The sequence below is a fragment of the Bos indicus genome, chromosome X (genome assembly GCF_029378745.1).
Source record: "Bos indicus isolate NIAB-ARS_2022 breed Sahiwal x Tharparkar chromosome X, NIAB-ARS_B.indTharparkar_mat_pri_1.0, whole genome shotgun sequence".
In the NCBI taxonomy this organism is placed as follows: domain Eukaryota; kingdom Metazoa; phylum Chordata; class Mammalia; order Artiodactyla; family Bovidae; genus Bos; species Bos indicus.
In genome coordinates, this window is record NC_091789.1 from 36,259,438 (window position 1) to 36,285,394 (window position 25,957).

A 25,957-nucleotide genomic window follows, 5' to 3' on the forward strand; every position below is an offset into this window, starting at 1 on the left:
GGCAGGGGTAGAGCCCAGTCTGGGGGCAACCAGGAGCCACCAGAGTCTTGGCCCTCCAGCTCTAATCCAAGGGGAAGTTCACGAAGGACCCAGTGTTCTGGCTAAGAATGGATGGCAGTTTACCAGCAAGGAGACATCTTGTGCAGGGCCCTGGTGGGACAAGAGCACTCAGTGTGTCTGGGTCCACATGACCGAGAGCAAGGAGTCAAAGAGGAGGCTGATGAAGTTGGCAAGGGCCTCGAAGCCTGGCTGAGATGGCTGGGGGTGGCCCTGGTGGGGGTAGGGGGGGCTCCATTGGCACAGTGAGCAGGTGGGCAGGGCAGGGCAAGGTAGGGCAAGGCAGTCACCTTTCGAGTCAAACTCGTTTGCAGGCAAGATCAGCTGCAGGGCCTGGCAGCCTGGCAAGGAGGGAGGAGTTAAGGAAAGGCCAATCCCTCTGGCTGGTGCTGTCATGGTGGGACTGACCCAGTGGGGGCTGAATCACCTGGTATGTAGGAAGAGCTGTGAGGCCCTGGGGCAACCCAGCCCCAGGCAGCCCTTGCTCACTGGCCATTGTTGGCTTTGGACACCACTCTCGCTTGTGCTCTCTGGAGTGAGCTTTCCATTTCCTGCTGGTGACCTTCGAGGGGGGGGGGCCACCCTCTTTCTCATCCTTATATCTACTGCATCCCTCTGACCTCTACCTTCTGCCTCTTTAAGTAAGGGGCTCTGGAAGGGTAAGGGGACCCAGAGAGGGGGTGAGACATATCCAAGGACATATAGTGAGTATCATCTTTAGGAGCTAGGATGCCAAGTCAAATCCATGGTGACCAGCAACCTGAGATCAGGGGCAGGGAGGTATTAGATGCTGGTCCCCAGACTGGAAGCAGAGAAACATTTGTTGGCAAGAGATGCAGATGAGCTGAAGTGACTTTATACTTTAGATATAATCCCTACTCCCACACCCCACACATATATTCACTCAGATATAGGGCCACTTCCTCTCTGCCTGATAAAGCCCGAGAAGAGCAAGGACAGCTTCCTGAGTGTTGATCACCTCCCAATCCTCCCCAACCCCCCATGTTGGTTTCCATGTCCCAGTGATGACTCAGACAGGGCCCTGCCCTCCCCAAGCTCACCATCTAGAACAATAAAAGGTGACAGCCATTATGCTTGATTGATGCAGTCAGAGGGAACTGGGGAAGCATGGACAAGGAAGTGATCTACTTGCCTGGGTGACCCGTGCAGTCAGGAGAGAATTTACAAACACTTGAGGAAAGTTTTGAACAGTGACTAAGAGCTCACTAAGCAGACAAGGGGACAAAAGACATTCTAGGGAGTCTGAGCACCAGGAGTAAAAGTGTCAAGGAGACAGGATGTATTCAAAAATCGGAAGGAGGTGAGTGTGGCTGGAACACATTGAACCAAGGGAAGAGAGTGGCTGGGTCTGCAGCCAAATCATTGAGCCCCTTAAAGAGGTTGCCTTTTATCTTGAGAGCAATGGGAAGCCATCAAAGAGCTACAGGCAGCTTTGGAGCCATGTGCAAAGTCCTCGACTGACTTCTGTGTGGAGACTGGATGGGGAGGAAGGCAAGACCAGAGGCAGGGAAAACAATGAAGAGGCTTGGACTAGGGTGGCGGCAGTGGGCGTGGAGAGAAGCAGATGGATTGGAGGACCCTTGGGACCTAGATTCAGCACTGTTTGTTGAAGGAGAACCCGTTGCTCCATGGTTTGGATGCTCTCATCCTCATAGACCATCTCCTTGCCAATTCTGTGTGGTCTCTTGGAGAGAGAAGCCCCACAGGTAAGGGTAGGGGCTTCTTCTGACACTCAGTCCATCCTAGCCCCTAGCCCAGTGCCTTCACTGTCACCAGTACTCAGCAAGCATAACAATGACACAAGTACACAAAAAGCAGGAATGAATGAATGACACTCATGAAACCGCACTGGACCTCTGGATCTGGCTGTGTCCCCCCACGGAGTCTGCGGGGATGCCCTGGCTAGGCGGACAGGGTGTTCGCTGCAGTGCCTTTGGAACCCCAAGTTTCCCAGGAGGGTTTCCCAGCGTGAGAACTCAGGCGCCGCCGGGTAGTAGGCTCTCTGCCTTTCCTCTCCTTTCCAGCCTCCGGGACTTCCTGCATGATCTGAGCCGACAGCCCCCAGTCCCCCTCCCCACCCCTGTCTGGTATCTCCATCTGTAAAATGGATCTAGGAACAGTAGCTCTCCACAGAATGAACCCGCAGCATCTGCGCAAGTCATCGCCCCGATCCGGGGCCAGATCGGGCCGGGAGCGGGCTGGGGCGCAACTGGGCAGCCCGGCCCCATCACGTGGCGGCGGCCTCCCAACTCGGGGGCCGCGAGTGCGGAGGAATTTGCCTGGAAGTTTTCCACCGCGGCCGAGCCTTCGGGAGCTAGCTCTGGGCTCGGTGCGGGGAGCCCCGGCCTTGATTTCTCCAGCGGCCCCGGGTTGGGGGGGGGGGTGGGGGGGGCGAGAAGTTGCCTGTGGGCCGAGGACCCTGGCGGGGGAATGTCCGGAATGTGCCAGGCGCATCTACCTACCCCAGGAGAGGGCAGAGGAAGGGGGCCGGCCGAGAGGAGGGGCGAGGGGCGAGGCTCTGGGCGCAGGAGAAAACCTGTTTGTTCTCCTGAGGGCGGAGCCCAGTCCGCGCCTCCTCGCCGGCCCGCTTGCTCCCCACCGCGTCCCGCGCCCCGCGTCCTCTCCCCAGCCCGGCCAGGCCGGCGCTGCCCACCGGAGGGAGCCCGCGCCCAGAGCCCGCCGGACCCTACGCCCGTCCCGCGAGCCAGGCACCTGTGCCAGGTAGGGCTGTCGAGTCGCCGTCCGCCGTCGACGCGGCCGGCAGAGTCCGTGGTGGAGGGAAACTCGGGCAGAGCCCAGCCGGGTGACAGCGACGACTTGGGGCCTCAGTTTCCCCATCCATAATCTTCACTCTCTCTAAGGGATTCTGCCGGCTGAGGGACGATACTTTTCTGATTTCGCTGTGAGTGAAGAGACTAAGAAGACAGGCACCTAAGGCTGGCCTGGCCCACCCTCTTTCTGCTAGAGAGGGTGTGATTGTTAGTAAATGGCCTGGGGCCAGGGTGCTCTGCGAGTTGATTGCAGGCCGGGGGAATAAGGGAATCTGAGATCAGCTAGTTCTCCCTGTGTCCATTTTGTAGATGAGAAAACCAAGACCCAGAGTCTGGCTCACCCTGATGCCCAGACCAGGAGGCTCACCGGTTACTTGTGATGAGTGTGTGCTGGGCACCAGGCAGTCTCCTGAAGGGCCACTGGGAAGGTAGCTGCTCAGACCTAAGGCACCGAATCAAGCGCCGCTGGGTGTTATCAACAGGATCTGCCATGAGCAGGCTCTGTGGCTGGATTGTTTCGGGGGCAAGGGAGCCAAAAGCCTTGTCCTCTTTGGAAAGGCACAGTGATACCTCTGCCTTGGAAAGAGACTAAAAACTCAACTCCTCTGCCTACTCTGCTACTTCTGAGCAGGGGGTGTCCAAGAGGGTAAGATGCCTGGTTGCCTCCCACCCAGGGCTGCTGGGGGCTCACATGAGGTCAGTGGTAAGTGTGCCAGGGCTTTGCAATAGGAATTGTGCTCACGCTGAGCCATTTGCACTTGGTCTTCACACTGTGGAAGGCCACATAGCCACATCTCAGGACCACTCAGCAAACCCTGAGAGAGAGCCCCTCACAACCCACCCAGAGGTGGTCCAGACCCCTGGCACCTGGACCCAGTCCCACCTGGGCCTCATGGCCTTGTGGACTTCTGATCGTGGTACCTGGCTGGGAACAGAAAACAGGGCCCCATGGGCCAACAGGCCTGGACAGTTGGGAGGAGCTCTGCATTCCCACTCGTCATTACCAGCTCACTTAGAGCTGTGGTGGAAAGTGGGGGTGGAATAGTGCCCTACCTTCCCAGGGTCTCCACTGCCGCATCTGAAAAATCAGGGGCAGCTCAGAGACTAGTTCAGAGGCCCTGCTTACTACTTCAAAGGAAGGGGCCAGGACATAGATGCATAGACCAGGAGCCAGCCTGCAGGTTGGCCCTGGCACTTGTGCTGTTCACCTCATCACCCCGGACCACCCCAGGATAGGAAGGAGCAGAACCATCTCACCTACCCTACCCTCACTGTCCATCAGTTCCCAGACCTAGCCCTTGTGCCTTCAGAAGCCAGGACCTTGCTGGGGCCTCTGTATTCAACCGGGGGAGCTGATGTGAGGCGCCAAGCACAGGGCCAGGCACATAGCAAGTGCTCAGATCTGTTCGTTTGTACCCTCTGGACACATACAACTCAGTGACAGAGGTGGACCACGACCACACTGAGGGCTGCCGCCCTGAGTAGCATTACCACCAGGGGCTGTGGGAGCCTGGGATAGGGGAGCAGGCCTGGCTGGGAGGATCAGAAAATACTTCCTGGAGGAGGAGGACTTGGAAGCAGCAGAAGGAGCTCAGGAACTGCCCAGTCAAGGCCTGCGCATTCTTTGAAATTGTCCACCTCCCTTCCTTCTCAACTTGAGCCAAATTCCAGACTGAGTGCCCCAACCTGAGGGCACTGATCCCAGGAGCAGCCAGTGCTTCACCTCGGCCTCCAGCCTGCTTTGTGCTTCTGCTTAGCACCCCTGTGGCCTAGGATTCAGTGGGACAGAGAGTCTAGGCCCCCAGCAGTGGGCCTGGGACCTGCCCATGGTAGGCATCGGCACCTGGTCCCCGAACTGCCCTCAGTTGATGCCAAGAAAAATTTCAAATCTGGCCCAATGCACTCTGGAAGCTGGAAGCCTGCTGTCTCCCTTCTCCACTCAGCCTCCATGGCTGACTGATCCCTTTGGACTGGATCTTGCTTCAGGCCACAGCCCATAAGGTGCCAGCTCATGCGTAATACCCGCTTGCTTTCTGCTTGCTGAATGAGGCTGCCCCAACTGCCAGCCCCTGCCCCTGGCATCAGACAGGAGTGTGGTTGAGGGAGAGGAGAGCTGCTTTCCATGGTTCCAGAGTCCTGAGCAGCAACCCATATGGTGCCCCAGGTCTTTGGGTCCTGAAGTTTGGGATCCATCAGGGATTCTTCATTCCTTCCTGCTGCACTTGCAGAGAGCTGACCTATGCCAGGACAAGGGCAGCCACCCAGAGACCTGCGTGCCTGAAAGTGACCCTCAAAAGAGGTTGACTGGTGGTCATAGGGTGTGTGATGGGACACGCAGGCACCTTTACAGTCGAGTGGTAGGAAAGCGGCTGGGAGACCAGACAGGGTTAAGACCCCAGCTTGGACACAGTATAGTTGTGCAAACCTGAGCACATCATGAAAGCTCTGGAGGCCCCGTGTCACCTGTCCAGAAGGGAGGCTGAAGCCAGGAGCACTGTGCTTTCAGAGCTGTCAGTGGAGCCAGGGTCACCATATCCTCCTCCAGGAGCCATGGTCACCAGGAGTGAGGTTGAGGCCAGGTTGGAAGGGATATGGCTTCTCCACCCGAGGAGAAACCATTTTAAAATCCCTGCTAGTCTGTGCCAACGATGCACATATTGTGTGCACCCACAGTTAAGTGATTTGCCACAGTACACTTCATTCTTGGTCATTTCTGGATGCCTACTAACTAGCATCTGATTTGCTTTCTTTGACGATTTTCACTCGAGTTTTTAACTTTTATCTTGGAGTAATCAAAAGCTCACAGAAAAGTGGTAAGAATGGTACCAAGACCACCCCCTATCTGGATCCCCCACTGTGAACATTTCTGGTCATTTTCTTCAGGAAGGGGGACGCTGATGTGGGAGCAGTTGTGTGACTGTCACCTTCCAGGGGCCACAGCAGGGCCAGGAGGTGGGACCGGCTGGACAATGAAAGGACCAGTGGCCCAGCGGGTGTCATTCTCAAACTCTATAAGGAATTAGGGGAGCCGGAACCTACAACTTAAGCACACGTCCTGGGAGACCTAGATGCCAGAGGGACCTAGAGGCCACTTTTCCTGTGGGGAGGGTGCTCACAACCCACTGCAAGAGGTGGTGGCAGCCAAGGTGGCTCTGTGGCCACAGCCTGGGTCTGAGAGGAGGCCTGGCCTCTGGGAGCAGTGGTGTGTAGGCCCCCCACCACTGCTGCTTGTTGTCCCTGGCAGTCCCTGGCTGCATCGTGGGTGCACCGCGGGTGCTCTGTGTGGCCCCTTGATCTGGTCCCTGGGATTGTTGGCTCAGCACACGACTTTCTGATGACTCGGTCAGTTTCCCACTGAGCAGGCCTGAGGATTCCTACCACCAGAACAGGTATCCCGGGTACAAATGCTCATATCAGGCAGGGCCTGGTTTAAGATTGAACTAAAACAAAATGCAAAACCAGGACTTGCCTCATTACTTCTGCCCAGCGAGCTCCTACTCATTCTTTCATTTTTTTCAGAAAGACCCGAGCCAAAGGCACCTTCTAGGGAAACGCAGTGCTGTTCTAGGCCCCTGTCTGTCTGCCCGGCACTGGGTCAGGCTTCAACTTTCTGAATAAGCCTTATGGGATAAATGAAAATGTGGCCGTAAATGAAAATTTGGGAAGTTGGGATCTGCAGTGGACAAGAGTGAGGAAGGAGGGGGCTGGGAAGGCAGATGACAGCCTCACTCGTGATCTCCATGACCAGGGGCAACTGGAGAGGACTTCCCTGTCACTGTACCTGCTCTAGCAGAGGCTGAATGGGTGGCAGGAGTAAGGGTGCAGGGGTGTTCCTGGGGTGGAAAGAGTTTGTTGGGGTGGAAGTGGGCTCTGATGACCCCTGGGTCCCTTTCAACTCCCTTGACTGTCCTTGGGCCCCACTGGAATGAACTGAAGACCACCTTGGTTCCAGGCTGCAGAGACACCTGGAGTGTGTGCTGGGAGGCTCAGCAGGGGAGGTGGCCACACTGGGGTAGCTCTTGTCAGTGGCTCTGGCAAAGGGTCCCCGGCATGTTGGTTCTGCCCAGCCCCCTGGCCTCCACAGAGACATCTCAGAGGGTCCTGCCCAGAAGCCCTTGCTGGTCCTTGATGCCAAGCCACCTCTTCAATAGCCCAGTTGCCCAGAGCAGTTGCTTATATCCAGCCTGCTGAGAGCTAGAAAGTGAAAGTGAAAGTGAAGTCGCTCAGTCATGTCCGACTCTTTGCCACCCCATGGACCATAGCCTATCAGGCTCCTCCGTCCATGGGATTTTCCAGGTAAGAGTGCTGGAGTGGATTGCCATTTCCTTCTCCAGGGGATCTTCCTGACCCAGGAATCGAACCCAGGTCTCCCACATTGCAGGCAGACGTTTTACCATCTGAGCCACCAGGGAAGTCCCTGAGAGCTAGAAAAGGGGCACAAAAGTGATGGGTGGCCAGGTGGTTGTGTCCTACTGGGGCTTGAACTCCCCACCTCCTGGAGGGAGCTGGCCAGCCTCAGACATCTGCCTCCCCGGGCCCTTCTGGTGCTGACGCCAAGAAGTCTATATTCTGGTGTGTTGAGGGGTGGAATGAGGGGAGGTAAAATTCCAGACTTTCATGCAGAAGTCATTTACCTGTAAAGCACATTTACAAATATTCCCCCCAGTCCATGCATTTTTTTTCCATATTACATTTTCCCCCTCTGCAACCCAAGTCTTCTCCAGCTCTTTTCCACGTGATGTGCTTCCTTCCTGCCACTCCTTGGCTTCCAGGCATGAGGCCTAGGATGGGAGCATCATGGGCCGGCAAGGCACTCTGCTCTGCTGCTCGCACAGGGCAAAGAGGCTGGCCAGGGCTCCTGGGAGCTGTGTGCTGCTTAGCCGACTGAGGGGCTTGGACATGACCCAGCTGCTCAGCCATCAATCTGGAAGGCCTCTGAGGGGCCCCTTCCCCCTGAACTGCTGCTGAGAATCTCTGGATCCCAGGAACCCTTGGAGGAAAACAACCTCTCTGCTGACTGTCCTCTTGCCAGCTCCCGGGACCGGGAATCAGGATGTCCTCGTTCCTGAGAGCTGGTCTCGAGAGACTGTCTCACAAATGGGATGTTTGATAATTCCACCCCTTTTGGCTTGGAGAATCAGGTCAGCTGACCCAGTGGTGGCTTAAGTTGACCGGGGTCCAAACTTCGATACTCGGCCAAGCTTGTGCATTGAGAAAAGGACCGGATGAGGATAACCAAACAGGGATCCCCAGCCCCCTTCCTGCTCCCTTCCACATCCTGCCTGGGGCCTCAGCATTGTTTGTCTGGGTGCAGGTCCTCGCTAGGGTGCTGGGCCTTTGACCTCTAGGGATGCTGCCAAGGAAGAATGGGAGGCTATGGCCCTGGTTATGAGCTTCACTGAAACCGGTGCCGCCCCCTCATGGACAGGCGCAGGGGTCTGGGAGTGCTTTGAGACCCGGGCTTCATCCTCAGCCAGACAGGGTAAGAGATGGGTCTAGTGATTTTTTCTGACACCGTGGGACTTGGACTCTGTGTCTCTTGCTCCTTCCTTTGCAGGTGAGTTGGAAGAGAGCAGGTGTGCCTCTGCTGTGAAGTCAGTGTCCTGTCAGCTTCTGTTTCTGCTGCTCCTCCCTTCAGGCTCAGGGCTGCTGGGCCGCCTGCAGAGGGAAGCTCGCTAAGGAAGCCCCTTGGCTAGAGGCAGGGCTCTCCAGCAGGTGGGCTTTGACTACCTTGTTGTCACCTGTCCCCTGGGACACATCATTACCCTGAAGGACCTTGAGAGGGGTCTCTCACAGGCATTCATACACAAAGGTGAATCCTCATCTTAAAGCTCGGAGGCATTTGCTTTAAACACAGCCAAAGAGGACCCAGCTGTCTCTTATGGGAGGTGGCTATAAGGCACAGGGACTTTTCTTTGAGCCTGTTCCCCAATGCTGGGACCCCTGGAGGCTCTTATTCATGGAGTACATGAGTACCAGCCCCACCCCTGGGCCCATATCCCCCATCGGCAGGGCCAGTCTTCTGGTGTGTTGAGCTGTTGCACAGCCTCAAGGATCATGCACAGGTGTCCTCCCCACCTCCCTATCTCCCCTTCTCACTGAGGGTGGCGGCCCCCAGGTTGAATTCAGCCAGGAGGTAGGCATGGAAGGACTCTGGCCAGGGGAGCTGACTGGATCCTCAAGCAGTTTGTCATAAGAGGGCCAGAGGAAACAGGTGTGACAGCCGGGGTCCTCCTTGCAGGTTTTGTTTCTCCATGGTTTAGTCACGACACCTTTATCCAATGGTGGGGGAGCCAGAGCCCCATAAAAATGCTCACAGACAGAGCTTTACTAAAACACTGCCTCAAGTTGGCCCAGCAACCATCCCCTGCACTGGGTGGCCCAAGGCCTCAGTGACTTCTTCCAGATGTCCCTGTCACATCTGTTTTCAGTCACTGGGCTTGGCTGCATGGGTCACGGTCAGCTATGCCCTATTGCCCTGTCCCACCGCTTCCTCACTCTTGAATTCTGAGCCATGCCTAACGTGTCTGCCCGGAGCTGAGCCAAGGACTCTGGTGCCAAGAGACTGCATTGTGTCTGATCCTTGCCAGCCAGAGATGGGGCCCTGCAAAAGGTCCATACACATGCGGAAACACAGCTGGACCTCCTGTCAGCTCCCTGGCTGCAGAGTGTCCCAACTCCTCTCTGGGAGGAAGGCCTGCCCCTCGCTCCCCTGCCAGTCGTGCACCCACTCATGCTTGCTCATGGTGGCCAGAGTCCAGCACATACACATGCAGAGAAGCCCCAACTCCTGTGCCCTCTGGCTGCAGCTCCTGGAAGGCAAGGCTGAAGGTGTTTTGTTCCTCTTCCCTCCCAGTTCACCTGGGAGGTCCCTGCCTGGTACCCAGCACCTGCCGCCCAGGGTGGGAGAAGGACAGTCACTCAGCCTGCTGTCGAACTTCATGTGAGCCCCACCGCCTTGCCCCCACCATGGTGTTCTTCCCATTGTCTGGAAGAAGGCAGCCCATCCTAGATGGGCCAGGGAGCACCAAGGAAGAGTGTGGGGGCAGCAACAGCACAGAGGGACCCCAGGGGGACATGAGGACTCCTGTGAGAGGCGCTGCCTGGGCTGAAGCTCAAGGCCTTTTGTCAAGGGTGGAGACACAGACGCCTGCTTGGGAGAGTGGGTAGACATGACATGGGGAGTCAGGCAGGTTGGTAATTCCAGAAAACTTTCCCCCAGTTAGTTTTCTCATCTTGGAGGCAGAGCGTGTGCCTGTGGGGTGACGGGGTGACCCTTCCTCCTGCTGTTTCTCTCTCCATCTCTGTCTCCTCATACATCAGCCAAGCACTGGTGTCCTTGTCTGCCAGCTCTCCAAGGTCCCTCCCTGCCACTAGTCTGCCTTCACCAGCTCCTCTGCCTCAGCTCTGACTGCACTCGCTGATGGCCTCAGATGCCTCCGGGCTCACTGTGCCTGGGACCACAGGCTCCGCATACCCCCCTCATTGGCTCTTCACTTTTCTCTATCCAGTCAAGGCCAGAAGCTCTTTTCCTGGGAGGTTGCCAGGCGGCCTTGCGAGGCTGCAGCAGCTGGGAGGAAGGTGTGGGGCAGCTACCCGTGTCAGAGAGAGCCTGTCCCTGCCAGGGACACTGCCCCAGCCTGCCCCAAGAGATAAGTGCAGGCGAATGGAAGAGGGAGGAAGAAGGGAGTAAAGGGCATGGAGGGTGGCCTGACTTGCTCAGGAGGACTTGCACTTAGTCCAGAGCTGCCCTGGGACAAGTCCGGATGTAGGGCCTTGGTTGGATTTAGCAAGGGAAAGGGTCCTGCCTAGTGGAACTGAGAGAGAGGATGAAAGGTGGTAGGGAAGCCACCCATTCCTTTGGTGGCCCAAGATAGGCACTTGGGCAGGGTGATGTGACACTTCCTAAGAAATGAGAAGCCATCTCCCTATCAAGGTAGATTCAGGCTGTCGTCCTGAAAAGGTGCACAGTGAGGACACCCATTAGCATCCAGATACCAAGCCATGGCATGGGATAGAGCTGGCACCAAATTACAGGGATGGGCACATCGTCTGGCTTGGGGGTGTCCTGCCACAGGTTTGGTGGCTCAGCACCACTTCACAGATGAGGCTCAGAGAGTGGGACTCATGGGCCAGGAGAGCCTAGAAGAGTTTGGAAGAAGCCCATGTGCCCAGAAAAGGAAGAAGACTTGAAGGCCTGATCAGGCGGGAATTCTGCCTTTTGAAGGTGGCTGGAGGTAGAGGCTTTGGGTGATGTGGCATCCATCTTGTCTTGTTCTCTACCTTCTGCATGGGGTAAGTCGGGAGGTGCATGGGTCTGCAGTTAGAACAGTTTCTTCCCATGTCTTCTTGAATTCAAGTGCAAGCCCTGGCCATGAGAGACCTTGGTGTGTTGGACATGGAAAGGGTAGAGGCTGGGGCTGCAGGGCGTTGGCTGCCCACTTTGGAGAGGATGCTGGGGTCTGGGGCTTGGAGTCAGTCATGAGGCTGAGAGGCCAGGCAGACACCATGTGCATGGCTGATCCAAGTTCTAGGTCTCCTCTGTGTAGCCAGAACCATACTGGTGCCTGGCCACCTGGACCCCAGGCTCTGTGATGTCGTACCTGGGGTCAGCAGGGCTACTGTGCAGCCACAGCTGGGTGCTTAGGTTCTAGCTGGGTCCACCACCCTCTGAAAGTGTTGGAAGTGTGGCCTGGAGCCACTTGCCCAACCTCCCCCAGCTGAGTTTGCTCATAGTGAAGCAGGAGGATGGCATACTTACTGCAGGCGGGTTGCCCCAGTGTCAGAGCCTGTGTCTGCAAAGTGTGCTCCTTCTGTCCTACTGTGTCCTTGTGGTTTTGAGCTTCTAGGAGTGTGTCTCCTGCCATGTGCATGTCTGACCTATCTGAGAACTCAACCCATAATGCAGACAGGGACAGCTTTGCAGGATGGGGTGTGGAAGATGATCATATACAGAGGAGTAAAATGGTTTTGTATACATTATTTAGATGTCTCTTTTCCTGTGCATTTTTATATAAATACAGTTTAAGGAAATGAACACATCCTACAGATATTGTTTTAAAAGCTGCCTTTCACCTAATAATATATAGAAACCAATATACATGAAAGTTTGTTAAATATAGCATATATCAATATCATTTGTAATGGCTGCCTACTATTTGCTTGAACGGTAGATCATATGTTTAAAGACAACTATTGGGAATTTGTATTATCACCAAATTTTCGCCATCATGTTCAACACTGAGATGACACCCTCTTGTATACTGAGTTCTACTTATGTGCTTGTCTCCTTAAGAGAGGTTGCTATGAAGGGAATGGCTGGATCAATGGCCTTGCCCTCTCTGAGGCTTTCAGTACACAGTGAGACTTGTCCTCCAAAATGATGCCCTGACTGATCCGCCGGCCAACCCTGTTTGAGAGCCTTCCAGGAAAGAGCCCTCTTGAGTGGTCCACACCCAATCCTGCAAAGCTGCCCCTGTCTGCAGTATGGGTTGAGTTCTGAGATGGGTCAGACTAAGGGAAGGGATGGTAGGTCTGAGAGGAGAACTGGGTCAGAAGACTGGTGGTGATATTGTGTAAGTCAGGAGCATGATCCCCGCCAACCTCTAGTCCAGTGGCATAAATGGGGGCAGGGGGCAGGGGGTGGCAGGAGGGGACTGACCTGGCAAGGTCAGCTCCCAGGGATGCTGAGGCGTATGGTCCACTTGGAGCACAGTGTTGACATTGAAGTGAGAAGAGTGACTGGGTCAGGGGAGTTTTCCCCCAGTCTTAGAGATGGTAGGGAGCCAGCAGAAGCTGAGTGAGAAGCGAGGGCTGATGTGGACCAAGAAGAATCAGGGGGCAGTGAGTGCTGCCAGAAGAAAGCACAGATGGCAGCTGGTAGTGACTGTGGCCTGTGAACTGTAGGTGTGAGGGGAGTGGTAAAGTGGAGGGAGAAGCTAACTAACTGGGACACGGATTCAGACCTCAGGTGTGTGTCCATCTGGCTGGGACTCATCACCTAAAAGTCTCCGTGTCATAAAGAGCTGCCATCTTCAGTCCCATGAGAAGATTTTTCTTCCTGACTCAAATTTATAGTCCCATCAAAAAAGACTTTTGACTTCTGAGACGAAACATCCATCCTGGTCTTTGCCTGATGAGGTAAGACAAGAAACTGTGAAGATGGAGTCTGGAGCAGGACCTACCAAACTCCACTCCCTTGTCGTGGGCTCTTGTAAGTGCCCCTGCCACTTTGGCCTGGGAGTCCCTGGTGGCCCCTCTGCCTGTATCATTGGGCATGTGCCTGCACCTGCCCTGATTTGGGAAGTAAGTGGCTTGTTTGGTTCTGATTTGACAGAAAACTTCTAGGCAGCGTGACCAAGAGGCTTGTCAAGGGGAAACTGGTGAGTTTCCAACCAAGTAGTGGGAGGTCCTGAGCTGAGGCCCAGAAGAGGTAAGGGCCCACCCCCCGCAAGGCCTGTCAGTCAGTCACCAGCCTGAGACCAAGATCTCAGGCGGCTCAATGGGCTGCTCCAGGGGCTGCTGGGATGGGCCAGTGGGCATTGTGGTCCTAGGATCTCCTCTGGAGTGAGCTGTGACGTGGCAACCTTAGTGCAGGGCTAGGCATGCAGGGCTCCCACTCGCAGTGATGAGGTGCCGTTCCTGGCATGCGGCAGGCTCAGGCCTCCTTGGCTGCTCCGTCAGTACAGTTTATGGGAAATCCAGCCCTTGCTGACATGGCAAATTTGGTTTGCTCTTGGCGCCCTGCCCTGCCCTGCCCATTTTAATGTGCCCCTGACCTCCGTGAAAACATGTCCTGGACTTGCCAGCTAGCAGCATGGCCCAACTGCTCAGGCCCTGGCCCTACAGGGGCCCAGAAGATGGCGGGCCTCTAATAGGGAGACCCTTGTGCCTAGGACTGTGTGGGCAGAGCCAGGAGCCCTGCTTACTGTCATGACCACTCACCGAAGCCTCCTGCCCCTCTCCTGAGGCCCAAGGGACAGGCTGTGGTGGGTCAGTGCTTTGACTCAAGCCATCTTCTGTCAGTTCCATCCTGGAGAGCTGGCTTCCCTTCTCCAGCCCCTCCTGGACCTGGGAGGCCCTCACAGGCCACGGAAGGGCAGCACTTGCCTCAGGGGCAGAGAGGCAAAAATGAGGCTAGAAGACAAAGTTAGGAAGAGAAATCAGAGCACAGGACACCTCACCTGGTGCCCAAGGGCTTGCCCATTGGACACAGAGCCTACCCTTGAGCTACACAGGGCTGACACCTCCAGGCCATGCTGACTAAGGACAGGCTGAGAGTCACTATGATCACTGTGCTAGGTTGTGCTGGGCAGTTGCAAGAATATTGGTGTCTTCTGTTCTCACAGCAGTCCTGAAAGGTGGACTTTTTTTTTTTTTTTAATTCCCATTTTATAAATGAGGACAATGAGGCAAGTCAGAGGGAGAGGTTAGATGACCCATTCAAGGTCTGTCAGATGGCCACTAAGGAGTGAGAGAGACAGCCCAACCCCAAAGAGACTGTCCCCCAGCCTCTATCCTTCCCCATTCCTCCTTCTGGATCCACTAGTGTTGACCACTGCTGCCAACACTCACCAGGCAGAAGTCTGGCCATCAGAGTTCTCTAAGAGAGTTGGTGGCCTGCCTGTCTCAGCCATCTCCCCAACAGACAGGCCATGCGTTCCCCAAGGTGAGTGGCCCTGGGCAGATGTAGGATGTGCTGCCCAGAGGGGCCTTTTGGCCAGACTTCACCAGCTCTGGCTTCCCCATGCCCAGAGGACAGTCTGGAAGGTCTCAGTGTGCCAAGGACCTTATGGTGATGAGCCATTATAAATACGAGAAGTAACAAACCGTGTGCTTGCCTTTGCCCCCAGGAGCCCTGTTGAATCTACTGAGAAGAGACGTTCACAATGAACACCATGAGCATCTCAGCTCTTGGAGGAAGCAGCAAAGGTGAGGTCTGGGTGCCCCCTGGGCCTGGACTTGGACACAAAGTAGCAGAGTGAGAGCAGTGTATGGGGAGGGCTGCAAGCAGGCCTTGGGGCCCTGAGGTGGAGCGCCCCTGCTGAGGCTGCCTGGCCTTGCCACCGCCAGGGAAGCCTCTCCCAGCAGGCGAGGAGGAGCGCAATACTGTCCTCAAGCAGATGAAGGTTCGCACCACGCTTAAGGGGGACAAGAGCTGGATCACCAAACAGGATGAATCGGAGGGCCGCACCCTGTAAGTCTGGGAGGCTGGGAGGGCCAGCAGCAACAGGCTGGGTCTTGGATGGCACTCCATGGGTTACATTAAACCAGTCCCAGGGTGGGAAAGGCCCTGTGCCAGAGTGTGCAATGTGGACGCGGGCCGGGGAAGGAGAAGGTGCAATGGGAATGGTGGGCCAAGTTCCTGAGGTACATGTGGCAGTCCCCTTTTGTGTTCCCTCTTTGCTCAGTGAGCTGCCCTCCGGCTGGACTCATGCCACCTCGCTTTCATCAGCTGGGGAGGTCCCGAAGGCCAGGTGAGAGGTGCTGCCCAGATGGCAGGTGGGTGGGCCTGCACTGCAGTCTTCGGGGGGCAGGGAGGCCTTTGAACTCCACTGGAGGGACGGATTTTCCACTTCCTGGGAAAAGGAGCACAGAGATGACTGGATGCAGGTCCCCTGGGGCCAGCTGCCTCTCCAGCTACACCTCCGTGACTTCAGCTATGAACTGAGACCAAAATTGTCACTGAACACCCCCAAAGGGGTGCAGACAATGTCTCTGAGATACTCTGGGGCCTTTAAGAGTCACACATGACTCTGTTGCATAGGTAATCAGAGTGCCAGGGCAGACTCCAAGTTCAAGATGACATGTTTTGACAGCTGGCTCTCCTCTCTATTTCAAGGACTTTTGCATAGAGGTGTCCAGGGTGGTTCTGAAGTGTCAGCACATCCTGCCCAGATCAGGGGGAACTACTCCTAAGAAGTAGGGGTTTAGCATTAGGGGATAGGGAATTAGGTTGAGGTTGGCGGGGGGGTGGGGGCACTAAATTCAGTCTTGATCCTTGTTCCAAAGAGACAGCAGTTGGCAGTTGAGGACAGTGGCCACAGCTGGAAGGGTGGGGTCCAAGTTCAGTGCTAGCCCAACGGGCTGCCTCTGGTCACGGTGGCCTTGCCCAGAATCTCTCAATGACTCAGCACCTGTCACCTACCAGGTCCTGTACTGGGCACAGAGGACACAACCCTTTCCTCAGGGAACTGACATCCTAGCAGGGTAAAGGGGCCTGACCCAAGTAGAGAGATGAGCTTAAAAGATAGACTTGCCGATTGTGATAGCAGTTGGCAGTTGGCAAGGGCCTGAGCATAGTTCAAAGATAATCTACTCATTGTGGGGTATGTTTACTTTGGGGGTGCAGTTCTCAGCTTGGGCTTTGGTTTGGAAGTATGTTTGGAAAACACATGGGATAAGGGACATTTTTTGCTCTGCTCCCAGCCCAAGTGAGTTGTGGGGATGGAGGGCAGTGCCCCTGCCACCTGCCCATGTGGGTCCCTTTAAAGGGGTGGTCTTAAGACCATCCCACGCTACTCCAGCCTAATCTTCCCTGCCCACATCCCTCACCGGACTCCTCTGAGTACTCCCTGCTCCCCAGGCAGGGAGTGAAGGCATCCCACCAGCTGGAGGAGGGAGGCTGGAGCAGAATGGGAGGTAAAGGATAGCAGGCCTTCTCTGGCTCCTGCCTGGGCTCCACCCCTTGGGCCCTCATGAGTCTTCCTGGAGAGTACTGGGCAGAGTGGGGCATCAGATCAGGTTAGGGTTTCTACCTGACATGGCTTCAGCCCCCAGGCTCTGACCATAGAGCCTCCAGCCTGAGCTGGGTCAGCTCTGAGGGTAGAGGTAGGGAGTGTTGTCATCCATCTCAGAAGAACACCTGCTCAGGGGAGCACTGGGGCCCGGCAGAACAGGGAGAAACCTGACTTTGGATGGAATACCTCTGTGTTCATGCCCAGCCATGGAACATACCTTCCTGGGCACCGCTGTGAGCCAGGGCCCAGAAGAATTAGCCTTTCCTGGGAAGCATGAGGGAGACAGGCAGACCAGGACAGGCACCCTGGCTAGGGATGCAGATATGGCTGGCTGCCTTGAGAAGCAACCAGGGCCTCTTGCTGCCCTTGTTCTGACCACACTGGGATACCCACCAGCCCACCCCCTTTACTGTCATCAGGCAGCCTGGGCCCACCTATGAGACTTCAGTTCACATCCTACCTTCTTTTCCCTCAGCAGGCCCCTGAGCACGAGGGCTCCCACAGGCTATATCATCCGGTAGGTGACTGCAGGAGCCCGCCCGCCTCCCCATGCCTACCCACATGGCCCTGGCTTCTCCCAGGGGGCTCACCAGGCTGCTTCTCCCGGACTCTCTTTCAGCGGAGTGTTCACCAAGCCTGTGGACAGCTCGTCCCAGCCTCACCAGCACTTCCCCAAGGCCAATGGAGCTCCAAAAAGGTGTGTCCACAGAGTGCTGGCCAGTTGTCCAGTGGGAGGTATGGGAGTCCACTGCCTGTCACTGAGTGGGTGGTAGGTGTCAGGTGTCAGGTCTCTTCCTGTGTAAGGAATGGCCCTGGACCACACAACCAGTGCCCTTGTCCTTGTGCCAGTCGTGGTACAGGGTCACCAGGACAGAGTCACAGGGAAGAGGCTGTGCAGAGCCCAGACTTGCTGATCAGCTATGCTGAGTTGTGTGCTTTGGGCCGCCGTCTTCTCAACAGGCTGACAACAGGCTGAACCTGGTGTCAGAAAAGCAGGACCAAGGGGGCTGGGCCTGTCTATGGCAAGAGGGTGGCCCTGCTCAGGGTGGTGCACATGTCCTGGGTATCTGGCAGGGCTTAGAGCAAAGAAGAAAGGGCACCAGCACTTACTTGTCCACCTGCCATGTGCCTGCTGGGCCATGTAGGCAAATGTGGAAGCAAGAGGGGGCCTGCAGGCACACACCTGAAAACTCCTTGTCTCTCTAGCATGGCCAGTCTGGGGAAAGCAGCTCCCACTGGCCCTCCCCGCCCCTTCTCCTCTGGCTACAAGATGACCACGGAGGATTACAAGAAGCTGTGAGTAGGCAATCGCAGACCCAACTTGGTTCCCTTTTCCCAGGGCACAAACATGGGGCCCGCTGAGGGCAGCTGCCTGCTTGCCTCTGAGCACAATGCAGACTGCTGTCCTGCCACTCTGACCTCCTTGCCAGTTGCCACTGGGGCCTGGACCCCACCAGAGGGTGGCGAGCCCCAGAAAGTTGGACATTGTACACCTTATACTTCTGATCTCAGGCAAAGCAGGGGCTGTAGGAAGCTTGCGGAAGGAGCTGGTGGGTCTAGAGAAAGTGTCTTGGGTCATGGCCCTGACTATTTCCTGGACTGGGCCGGGCTGGCCTAGCACCTGATGAGTCCAAGCATGCTGCTGGCCCTGGCAGCCTGTCAGCTATGGGCACTTTGTAACTAAATGTGGGTTGCTTCTTGTATGTCAATCTTTGGGGTCCCCCTTGGAGCTCCCAATGTGGCCCCACACAAGACCCCCTCCTGTGGACCCAGCAGGGCGGGGTCTGGACAGATGTGGATTGTGCCTGCATTCCCAGGGGCCCAACATCTTGCTTGTCCCCTGTCATCACCCATTGACATGGAGCAACTAGGGAATCTCTCTGCAGAAGGGAATGAGGCTTGAACTGGGTCTTGGGGGACAGTAAGGGTGGGAACAGGGAGGGATAGCAAGCCTAGCTTTCCAAGAGGAAGGAGTGGCTTGAACAGAGTCCAGGGGCAGCCAGGCTAACACATGTTGTTGTTTTTATAAGTTAGGAGGCCAAGCTGCAGAGGGCATGACAGAGAATGGTGTGAGGGTGGTCGAGGGAGGAGGGGCCATGACTGGCAGCATCTTCAATCCCCCACACCAGGGCCCCCTACAACATCAGGCGCAGCTCAGCATCAAGAGCTGCTGAAGAGGAGGAGGTGCGCTTCTCTTCTGATGAGCAGAAACGGAGGTAATGGTGCCTGATGGGTGTCCCACGGACAGGGCAGGGCCCAAGTCTCCACCGCCTGGGGAGACAGGGGTCGTGCATGACATATGGAGCATCTGTCTTGTCTGTTGGCGGAGGGTGGCCGCCAGCAACAGGGAGCATTCCTGGAGTCCCTGAACCACCCACTCAGTGCTGGGCCTGCCCGGGGGCCCCCTCTAAGGAACTTTCTATGAGGGCAGAACCGAGGTAACGAGCAATTTCTCTATCAGTTTGTTCAAAAGGGTCCTGAGCAAATTGGACCAAAGTAGGCAGTGCCTGGTGCCCAGGGACAAGCCACCTGCATATGGCTGGGGACAGGGCCAGGCTCTAGAGGGGCCCATGCCCTTTGTCCCAAAGTGAGGCCTGGGTGCTTGGGCACAGCTAGGCCTCAACCTCAGCCTGTTGCCCCCCAGTGCCAACATCTGCTGGCCTGTCCTTGACATTGGAAATGCACCGAAGGCCCCCATGCTGGAGGCCCAACAGACGGGCAGTGCTAAGGGCAGAGTCAACAGTAGCAGAGGGAAGAGCTAAGAGCTCCAGGGCCAGGGTGCCGGGCATTGATTTCCCACTGTGCAGCCAGCTAAGTGTGGGCTCTCAGGCAGGTCACTAAAGCTTTCTTTTGCTTCCTGAGTAGCTGCCCTGCCTCATCCATTAGCTGCCCCCTCTCTGTGCCACCCCAGGTCCGAGGCTGCCAGCAGTGTGGTGAGGAAGACAGCTCCCCGGGAGCACTCCTATGTCCTGTCAGCGGCCAAGAAGAACCCTGGGTGAGCAGCTCAGCAGGGGACCCAGCAGGGCTACCCACCTGCTCCATACTCTGGGCCAGGTCCTTTCCCCTCAGGGTTCTGCTCTTCCTCTGCCTGTGACAGTGGGTTTACAGGGACCCCATGTGTACTTTCTGGAAACCTGAGAGGTCTGGCTGCTGCCATCAGGGCAGGTAGGGTGCTGGGGATGATGTCATGTGTCTGTGGCTTCTGTGAACATGTCACCTTTCTGTCTCCTTCAGCAGCCCTGCCCAGGAGACACTAGCCCCGTTCATTGCCAAGAGGTAAGTGTGGGCAAAGGGAGGGAATCTCCTGCACTCATAGGGGTGGAGTGTGCAGAGAGTGGGTGCCGGGGGGATGCAGTTGCTGTCCCTGTGCAGAGGGAGTTGTGCAGAGTTGGTGGCTTCTGTTTTGAAGCCAAGGAAGCCCATGGTTGGCCATGGTGTCACAGAAGACCCTGGCAAGCAACGCTGCGTAAGCAGGAGCCTGGTTCAGAGAACACGGCTGGTGACAAGAAACTTCCATTTGCCAGTGGCCAATAGGACCAGGTCCCTGACCCAAGATGGAGCTGTAGTGTTTCTTGGAAACACTGGGGTTTTGCACACTGGCCTCTGGGGTTTTGCAGCAAGAGTAGGTACCAGGGAAGAAAGCAGTTGTTCCTTTGCACTCCTTCCCATCCTACCATGGGTTGGCTGGACAATGCCTTGGCAGGAGGGGTAATTGAGAACCCCTGCCAGACCAGGCCCTTGGGAGTGACCATGACATTGGAGATGGGTCCTAAAGGCTGTACAAGAGCCAGTGGGCCACGATCAGGACATCAGTCCTGCCGCTGAGTGAGGGGACAGGATATCTTCTGGGAGAGGAGAGTACTTGGGGAGGACAGGGAAAAAAAACTTCTGGAAAGCTGAATTTAGGGCTAGTCTGTTGGATAGAGAGGGAAGACATATATGACAAGCTGAGGACTGAAAAACAAGGGAAACTTGGCATGCCAAGTGTTCCAGGCAGAGGGCCCAGCTGTGCAGAGACTCAGAGGTGGGAAGACCAAAAATGCTGACCAGAATACAGCCAGCATGATCTTAGAGACAAGTTCCCACCAAGATTAGCGAGTACTTTGTCATGGCAGCCTCAGGAACCTCATAGAGCTGTCCCAGGCCTTTCTTCCAGCTTCTGGTGTCACTGGCAGTCCTTGCCTTGTAGACACATCACTCCTACCTCTGCCTCCACTCTCACAACACCTTCTTTTCTCTGTGTGTCTGTGTCCAAGTTTCCCTTTTACAAGGACACCAGTTGTTGCATTTAGGGCTCACTCTATCCCAGTATGACCTCACTGTAACTTGATGACAAATTGATTGCAAAGACTATTTCCAAATAAGATCACGTTGCCAGGCTCCAGGCAGACATGAATTTTGGCAGGACACTACTCAACCCCGTGTCCTGTCCTTATCCCAAACTGCAGTCACTCAGCCACCAACATGACTGAAAGAAAGCATGTCTTTCAGGCCCCAAGTGCATCTGTTTCTCTCTTTCCCAAAGGGTGGTTGAGGATGGGTCTTCTGAGAAAAGCCAGGACCCCCCTGCTCTGTCGAGATTCCTTGCTGGCTCAAGCAGGTAATCAATTGCTCACCTCTGCCCATGGCTGGTGACTGCCAGGTCACCTCCCTACAGGGCCTCAGGGTCAGTGTCCCCATGTGCCCAGTGACAGGATGGGACACTGAAATCAGTAAGGGCCTGTCTGGCTAGATGTCCTGAGGTTTAAAGGAGCAAAACAGCCTGGTCTTCTGGGAGAGAGTGCTTCAGTCTTGTCTGTCTGGTGCTTATCTGTGTCAACTTAACCCTTGCACCACTGAGCACTGTAGTGGCCAACTGTGGGATGTGAGGTGGTCTGCAGCCAGGGTACTCGTCTAAGGCTTTCCTGTAAGTTGGTCAAGTTCACCCTGCCAACGCTGTCCTCCCCCTCCTTCTTTGCCAGTGCAGACAGGGGCAGAACCAAGGTGTCACAGGCCATTTGGGTGGAGCTCATGCTGAGCCCAGGTGGGTGCCAGGAATTGGGTCTGGCCCATGAGCCCATGAGATGGGAAGCTCTGGCATTGAGGTGACAGGGCAGGGACAGTCTGAGTGCGGGTGATCTCACTCCAGGCAGGGCTCTGATTTGCCCTGATTTCTGAGCCCTAGAGTGTTGGGCAGATAATGGTGCTCTCTTTTGTCTGCAGGCAAAAGGCAATCAATACCTCTTTGTACTCTGAGCTGAATCATGCTAAGTCCTGTGAGAACGCCACTGCCCCTGGGGCTGTTATGGGTCTTGTAATGCCCCTGCATGTCCACACGCCCCTCCTTGACTCAAGCCCCTCAACCATTTGTATGTGACCTTGGTCCTTGGGGCCACCTCTTCTGTGCCAGGAGAGAGATATGATAACCTGCTACAGCCCAGACTGGTGGAGGAGAGAGAAAACTGCAGGAGTTCAAGGCCAGCCGCAGGTCACAGCCAGAGCAACAGGAAAATTTAAGAGCTCTTCACGAGGTAGCATTGATGGGACATGGTGACTAATGGAATACAGGGGCTTAGTATGCGAGCATTGCTGGAACAAAGGGTCACAAACTGGTTGACACAAATAGCCAAATGTATTGTCTCCCAGTTCTGGAGGCTGGAAGTTTGTAATCAAGATGTCAGTAGGGTTGATTTCTACTAAGACCTCTCTATTTGGTGTATAAATGGCTGTCTTCTCCCTGAATTTCTTCACAAGGTCTTCCTCAGTGTGTCTGTGTCCTGACCGCCTCTTTTTATAAGGACATTAGTCATATTAGACTAGGAGCCACCCTACTCCAGTGTGACTTCATCTTAATTATATCTGAAACATCCTTATTCCAAATAAGCTCACATTCTGAGGTACTGGGGATTAGGATGTAAATATATAAATTTTGGAGGGGACACAATTTACCAAAAACAAAGCACATTTCTGAAAAGTGAAAGAGACAATCTCTCAGTCGTGTCTGACTCTTGTGACCCCATGGACTATACAGTCCATGGAATTCTCCAGGCCAGAATACTGGAGTGGATAACCATTCTCTTCTCCAGGATCCCCAACCCAGGGATCTCCTTAATTTCTGTTTTGAAAAAAAAAAAAAAAAAAAGCAATTAACATTGGTTTCACATGCTTTCTTAAAGCACAGAGAAGGAGAACTAGGTTGTGCTATCAGTTGACAGGCATTTTAACATTTATTCCAGAGAACTCCTTTGGATGTTTACTACCCATCACCTGGCTGTCACAGCAAAGTGGCTGTCTGTCTTGGTCGGGCCGCCATAACCAAGTCCCCCACCATAAGTATGCGATAGTGGTTGGTCAGGAAGGCTCTTCCATTAGTGTTTGCAAACCACAAGGTAGCTTCCCCATGAACTGCTGGCTGGTCCCAGGCAGCCTTCCTGTCTGATGCTACCCCCATGAGGCCCTGCAGTGACTCAGGGGGTCACCATCAGCCCCCCATGCCTGGCTCCTGCCTGCTAGTTATCTAGAATTCCAGGCCTGGTTGTATCCCTGAAGGAGCCCAGACCACTGGGGAACAGGGATTGAACCAAAATAGCTGGTTTGTGGCCAACTAGGAGGGGAACCCCCGTCTTAGGCGCCAAACCCTACAGGGGAACAGAAAGAGTGCCACAGCAGGATGCACCATCCCGCTCTGGACCCCTGACCTGCCTGGGTGCCCCAAAGGCCCCTCAGTACCAAGTGTCCAAATCTGAGCTCCCATCTCCATTATCTCCTCCATCCTTTTCCCTCTCCACCTCAACAGCCCACCTGTGGCAGTGGCCCTGCCTCCATGCACCATGTGGCCTAGTTTCTTGGGTTCATCTCATTTCCCCATTCTTGATGTGAAAGATAACTCCTGCTCACCTTCCAAAGTGCACTTTCTCGGATAACCCCTCTCAGAGACACTAGCCTGTGTGAGAGCCCCAGGCCTGGCTGCTGCCCCCATCACAGCACTGCTCAAGCTTTCTTGCCTCTCTGCTTCACCTGATCAGATGAGGCTGGGCCCCAGCATGCTGCCTGGCAGAGGAACTAAGGAGCCGTCAGTAAGAGCACAGCTTCTGGTACAAGGCAAAACCCTTGCATTGCCCTCTATGGGCTGTGTAGCCTTGATTAAGTCTCTCTGTGCTTCAGGGTCCTCATATGTAAAATAGGGAGCAATAGGGAGCAGTGATACCTACCTCCAGAGGCTGTCCAAAAGACTAAATGGGATAATGCATGTGAAGTCCTTTGTGCAGTGCCTTGGTGCTGGTACGGTTGGGTGCTTCTTGAGCTGCAGAAAGAAAGTGAAAGAAAGTGAAGTCGCTCAGTCATGTCCGACTGTTTGCAACCCCATGGACTGTAGCCCGCCAGACTCCTCTTTCCATGGAATTCTCCAGGCAAGAGTACGGGAGTGGGTTGCCATTTCTGTCTCCAGGGGATCTTCCTAACCCAGGGATCGAACGGGCTCTCCTGCATTGCAGGCAGACGCTTTACTGTCTGAGCCACCAGGAAGTCCATCATCAAATGAAAAGGCCAATATTGCCCTCTACTGGTGTCAGAGGGAAATGCCACCATGGGAGGCAGAGGAGGAGTTCCTCTGTCCTTCCTCCCTGACTTCTCCCCCTCTTTTAGCTGGATGAGTCCTTTGGCACAGGCCACTTGCATTCCCACCTGCAGCTTCAGCCTCACTGGATAAGAGCTTCTGGCCTCCAGCAGCTCTCAACCTGGCCGACCCCTTCAGATTGAACTAAAGGTGTGGGTGGTTGAGGGTCTGGAGAGGGGCGAGGCTGCTGGCTGCAGAGGAGGAGAGGCTGGAAGGCCCCCGTGTGAATTTGCTGGGGCTTCCTTGAAAGGGTTCCAGAAACTGGGTGGATTAAACAACAGAAATGCGTGCTTTCAGAGTTCTAGAGGCCAGAAGTCCTAAATCAAGGAAGGTGTCAGCAGGGCAAGTTGCTCCTCTGAAGGCTCTGGAGTAGAGTCTGTTCCAGGCCTTTCTCTCAGCTTCAGTCCTTGGCACCTCTTAGCGTGTAGATGCATCAGTCCGACATTTGCTTCTGCCATCACATGGCTGTCTTCCCTCTGTGTATTTGTCCCCTTTCTATAAGGCACCCGCTCTACTCCAATACAATCTCATCATAAGTATTTACCTCTGCAAAGACACTATTTCCAAATAAGGTCACATTCACAGATACCAGGGGCTTTAGCACATCTTTTAGGATGGACACAATGCAGGACCCATGGGGGCTGAGCCTTTAAGTCAAAATCGCTCATGAGGCAAGCGTTGAGGAAAAGGTGCCAGCTGGGACAGCGCTTGGTTCCTGTTTCCTGTCTGACAGAACTAGAAATGCCAGGGAGAAGGTATGCTTTACTTGCCTGTGACATCCCCAGGGACAGTGGAACGTGTCCCTGCTCCGTGGTACAAAGGAGCAACAGGCTGTCTTCATGGTCATCACGAATGGAGATGGACTGAGATCAGAGCTACCCATGTGCACCAGGCCCCCTCTGGGCTTTCGTGTGTAGAGAAGCCCTGTCCACCACAGCCCTTCCATTTCCTCTCGTCATCTCAGTGTCCAGAAGGTACAGAGATTAGCAGCTCACTGACCTTCCCTCCAGGGGCTCCCTGTCTCCATCCTGCCCCGCACGCACCCCTCCTCCTCCTGGGACCCCCGAGTGTCCTTTCTGACGTGCCTGATCATGTCAAGGCCCCACCTCTGCCTCAAGCACATCTTGTGGACTTTCTTTGCCACAGTCGATCTGGTCTCTGTCTTTAAGAGCCCTGCCGGCCTCTACCTCCTCACTCCTTCCTCTGTCTCCCTCCAGTGAGTTTGGGCTGAGCTACTCCTCCATGGAACTTTCCAGGTGCCTTTGGGGCTTGATTTGGGCATGGCCTTACAGGTGACTTGTGTCAGTGCCCATGCCACTTGGCCCTCATCCTGTGTCCTGCTGGGCCAGGGGCTTCACTAGGGCAGGCCTGGGACTCACTCCTACCTGTACTCCAGTGGCCAGGAACAACCAAAGGAAGGAGTGAGTGGCTGTAATGTGGACCTGATAGGTGTCCTGATTGGAGTGAAGAGGAACCCCACAAAGCCAGAACGTTCTAGATTCTCTCCAGCCCTAACCATCAGCACAGCCAGATCCTCTTGGGTGTCAGGCCCTGCAGTGGGGACACAAAATCCAGTGGAATTGGAGGGCTGTGTGCAGTCACTCTCAACCAGGCTCTGAGCAAGGGAGCACTAAAAGGGACCTTCTGAGGGCTGAGAATGTCTGATCCTGCCTGGGCTCTAGCTCATGTGCACCTGCTCTCTGACCTTCAAGCCCTGAGTCTCCCCTTTCACTGGCTGTCACTCCAGATTTGGTGTGTAGGTTTCCTGAGCATCT

At 55.2% G+C, this 25,957-nt stretch overlaps 1 protein-coding gene and 1 long non-coding RNA gene across 9 annotated transcripts in view; one reads left to right on the forward strand and one right to left on the reverse strand.

The window, feature by feature from the left end:
- Positions 1–2,740: 2,740 nt before the first annotated feature.
- ZNF185 (zinc finger protein 185 with LIM domain) overlaps positions 2,741–25,957 on the forward strand; it is a 58,787-nt gene continuing 35,570 nt past the window's right edge. Inside the window, exons 1-11 of one of the 7 annotated variants that reach the window (XM_070784681.1) lie at positions 2,741–2,799; positions 14,702–14,780; positions 14,922–15,045; positions 15,260–15,325; positions 17,064–17,105; positions 17,208–17,285; positions 17,795–17,884; positions 18,718–18,804; positions 19,500–19,583; positions 19,823–19,864; positions 21,114–21,188. In XM_070784681.1, the coding sequence (XP_070640782.1) occupies positions 14,738–14,780; positions 14,922–15,045; positions 15,260–15,325; positions 17,064–17,105; positions 17,208–17,285; positions 17,795–17,884; positions 18,718–18,804; positions 19,500–19,583; positions 19,823–19,864; positions 21,114–21,188 (731 nt within the window). In that variant the 5' untranslated portion in view covers positions 2,741–2,799; positions 14,702–14,737. Of the gene's footprint in view, positions 2,800–14,659; positions 14,781–14,921; positions 15,046–15,259; positions 15,326–17,063; positions 17,106–17,207; positions 17,286–17,794; positions 17,885–18,717; positions 18,805–19,499; positions 19,584–19,822; positions 19,865–21,113; positions 21,189–25,957 lie in introns of those variants that run through there. The other 6 variants (XM_070784683.1, XM_070784684.1, XM_070784685.1 and 3 more) reach the window with 6 other exon arrangements.
- LOC139181390 (uncharacterized) lies at positions 22,181–24,099 on the reverse strand. 2 transcript variants are annotated; one of them, XR_011565369.1, is made up of 3 exons: positions 24,029–24,099; positions 23,779–23,870; positions 22,181–22,682 (listed from the first exon to the last, which is right to left on the reverse strand). It is a non-coding gene; the product is annotated as an uncharacterized lncRNA (long non-coding RNA). The 2 variants fall into 2 exon arrangements; XR_011565368.1 differs by having other exon boundaries at positions 23,779–24,086.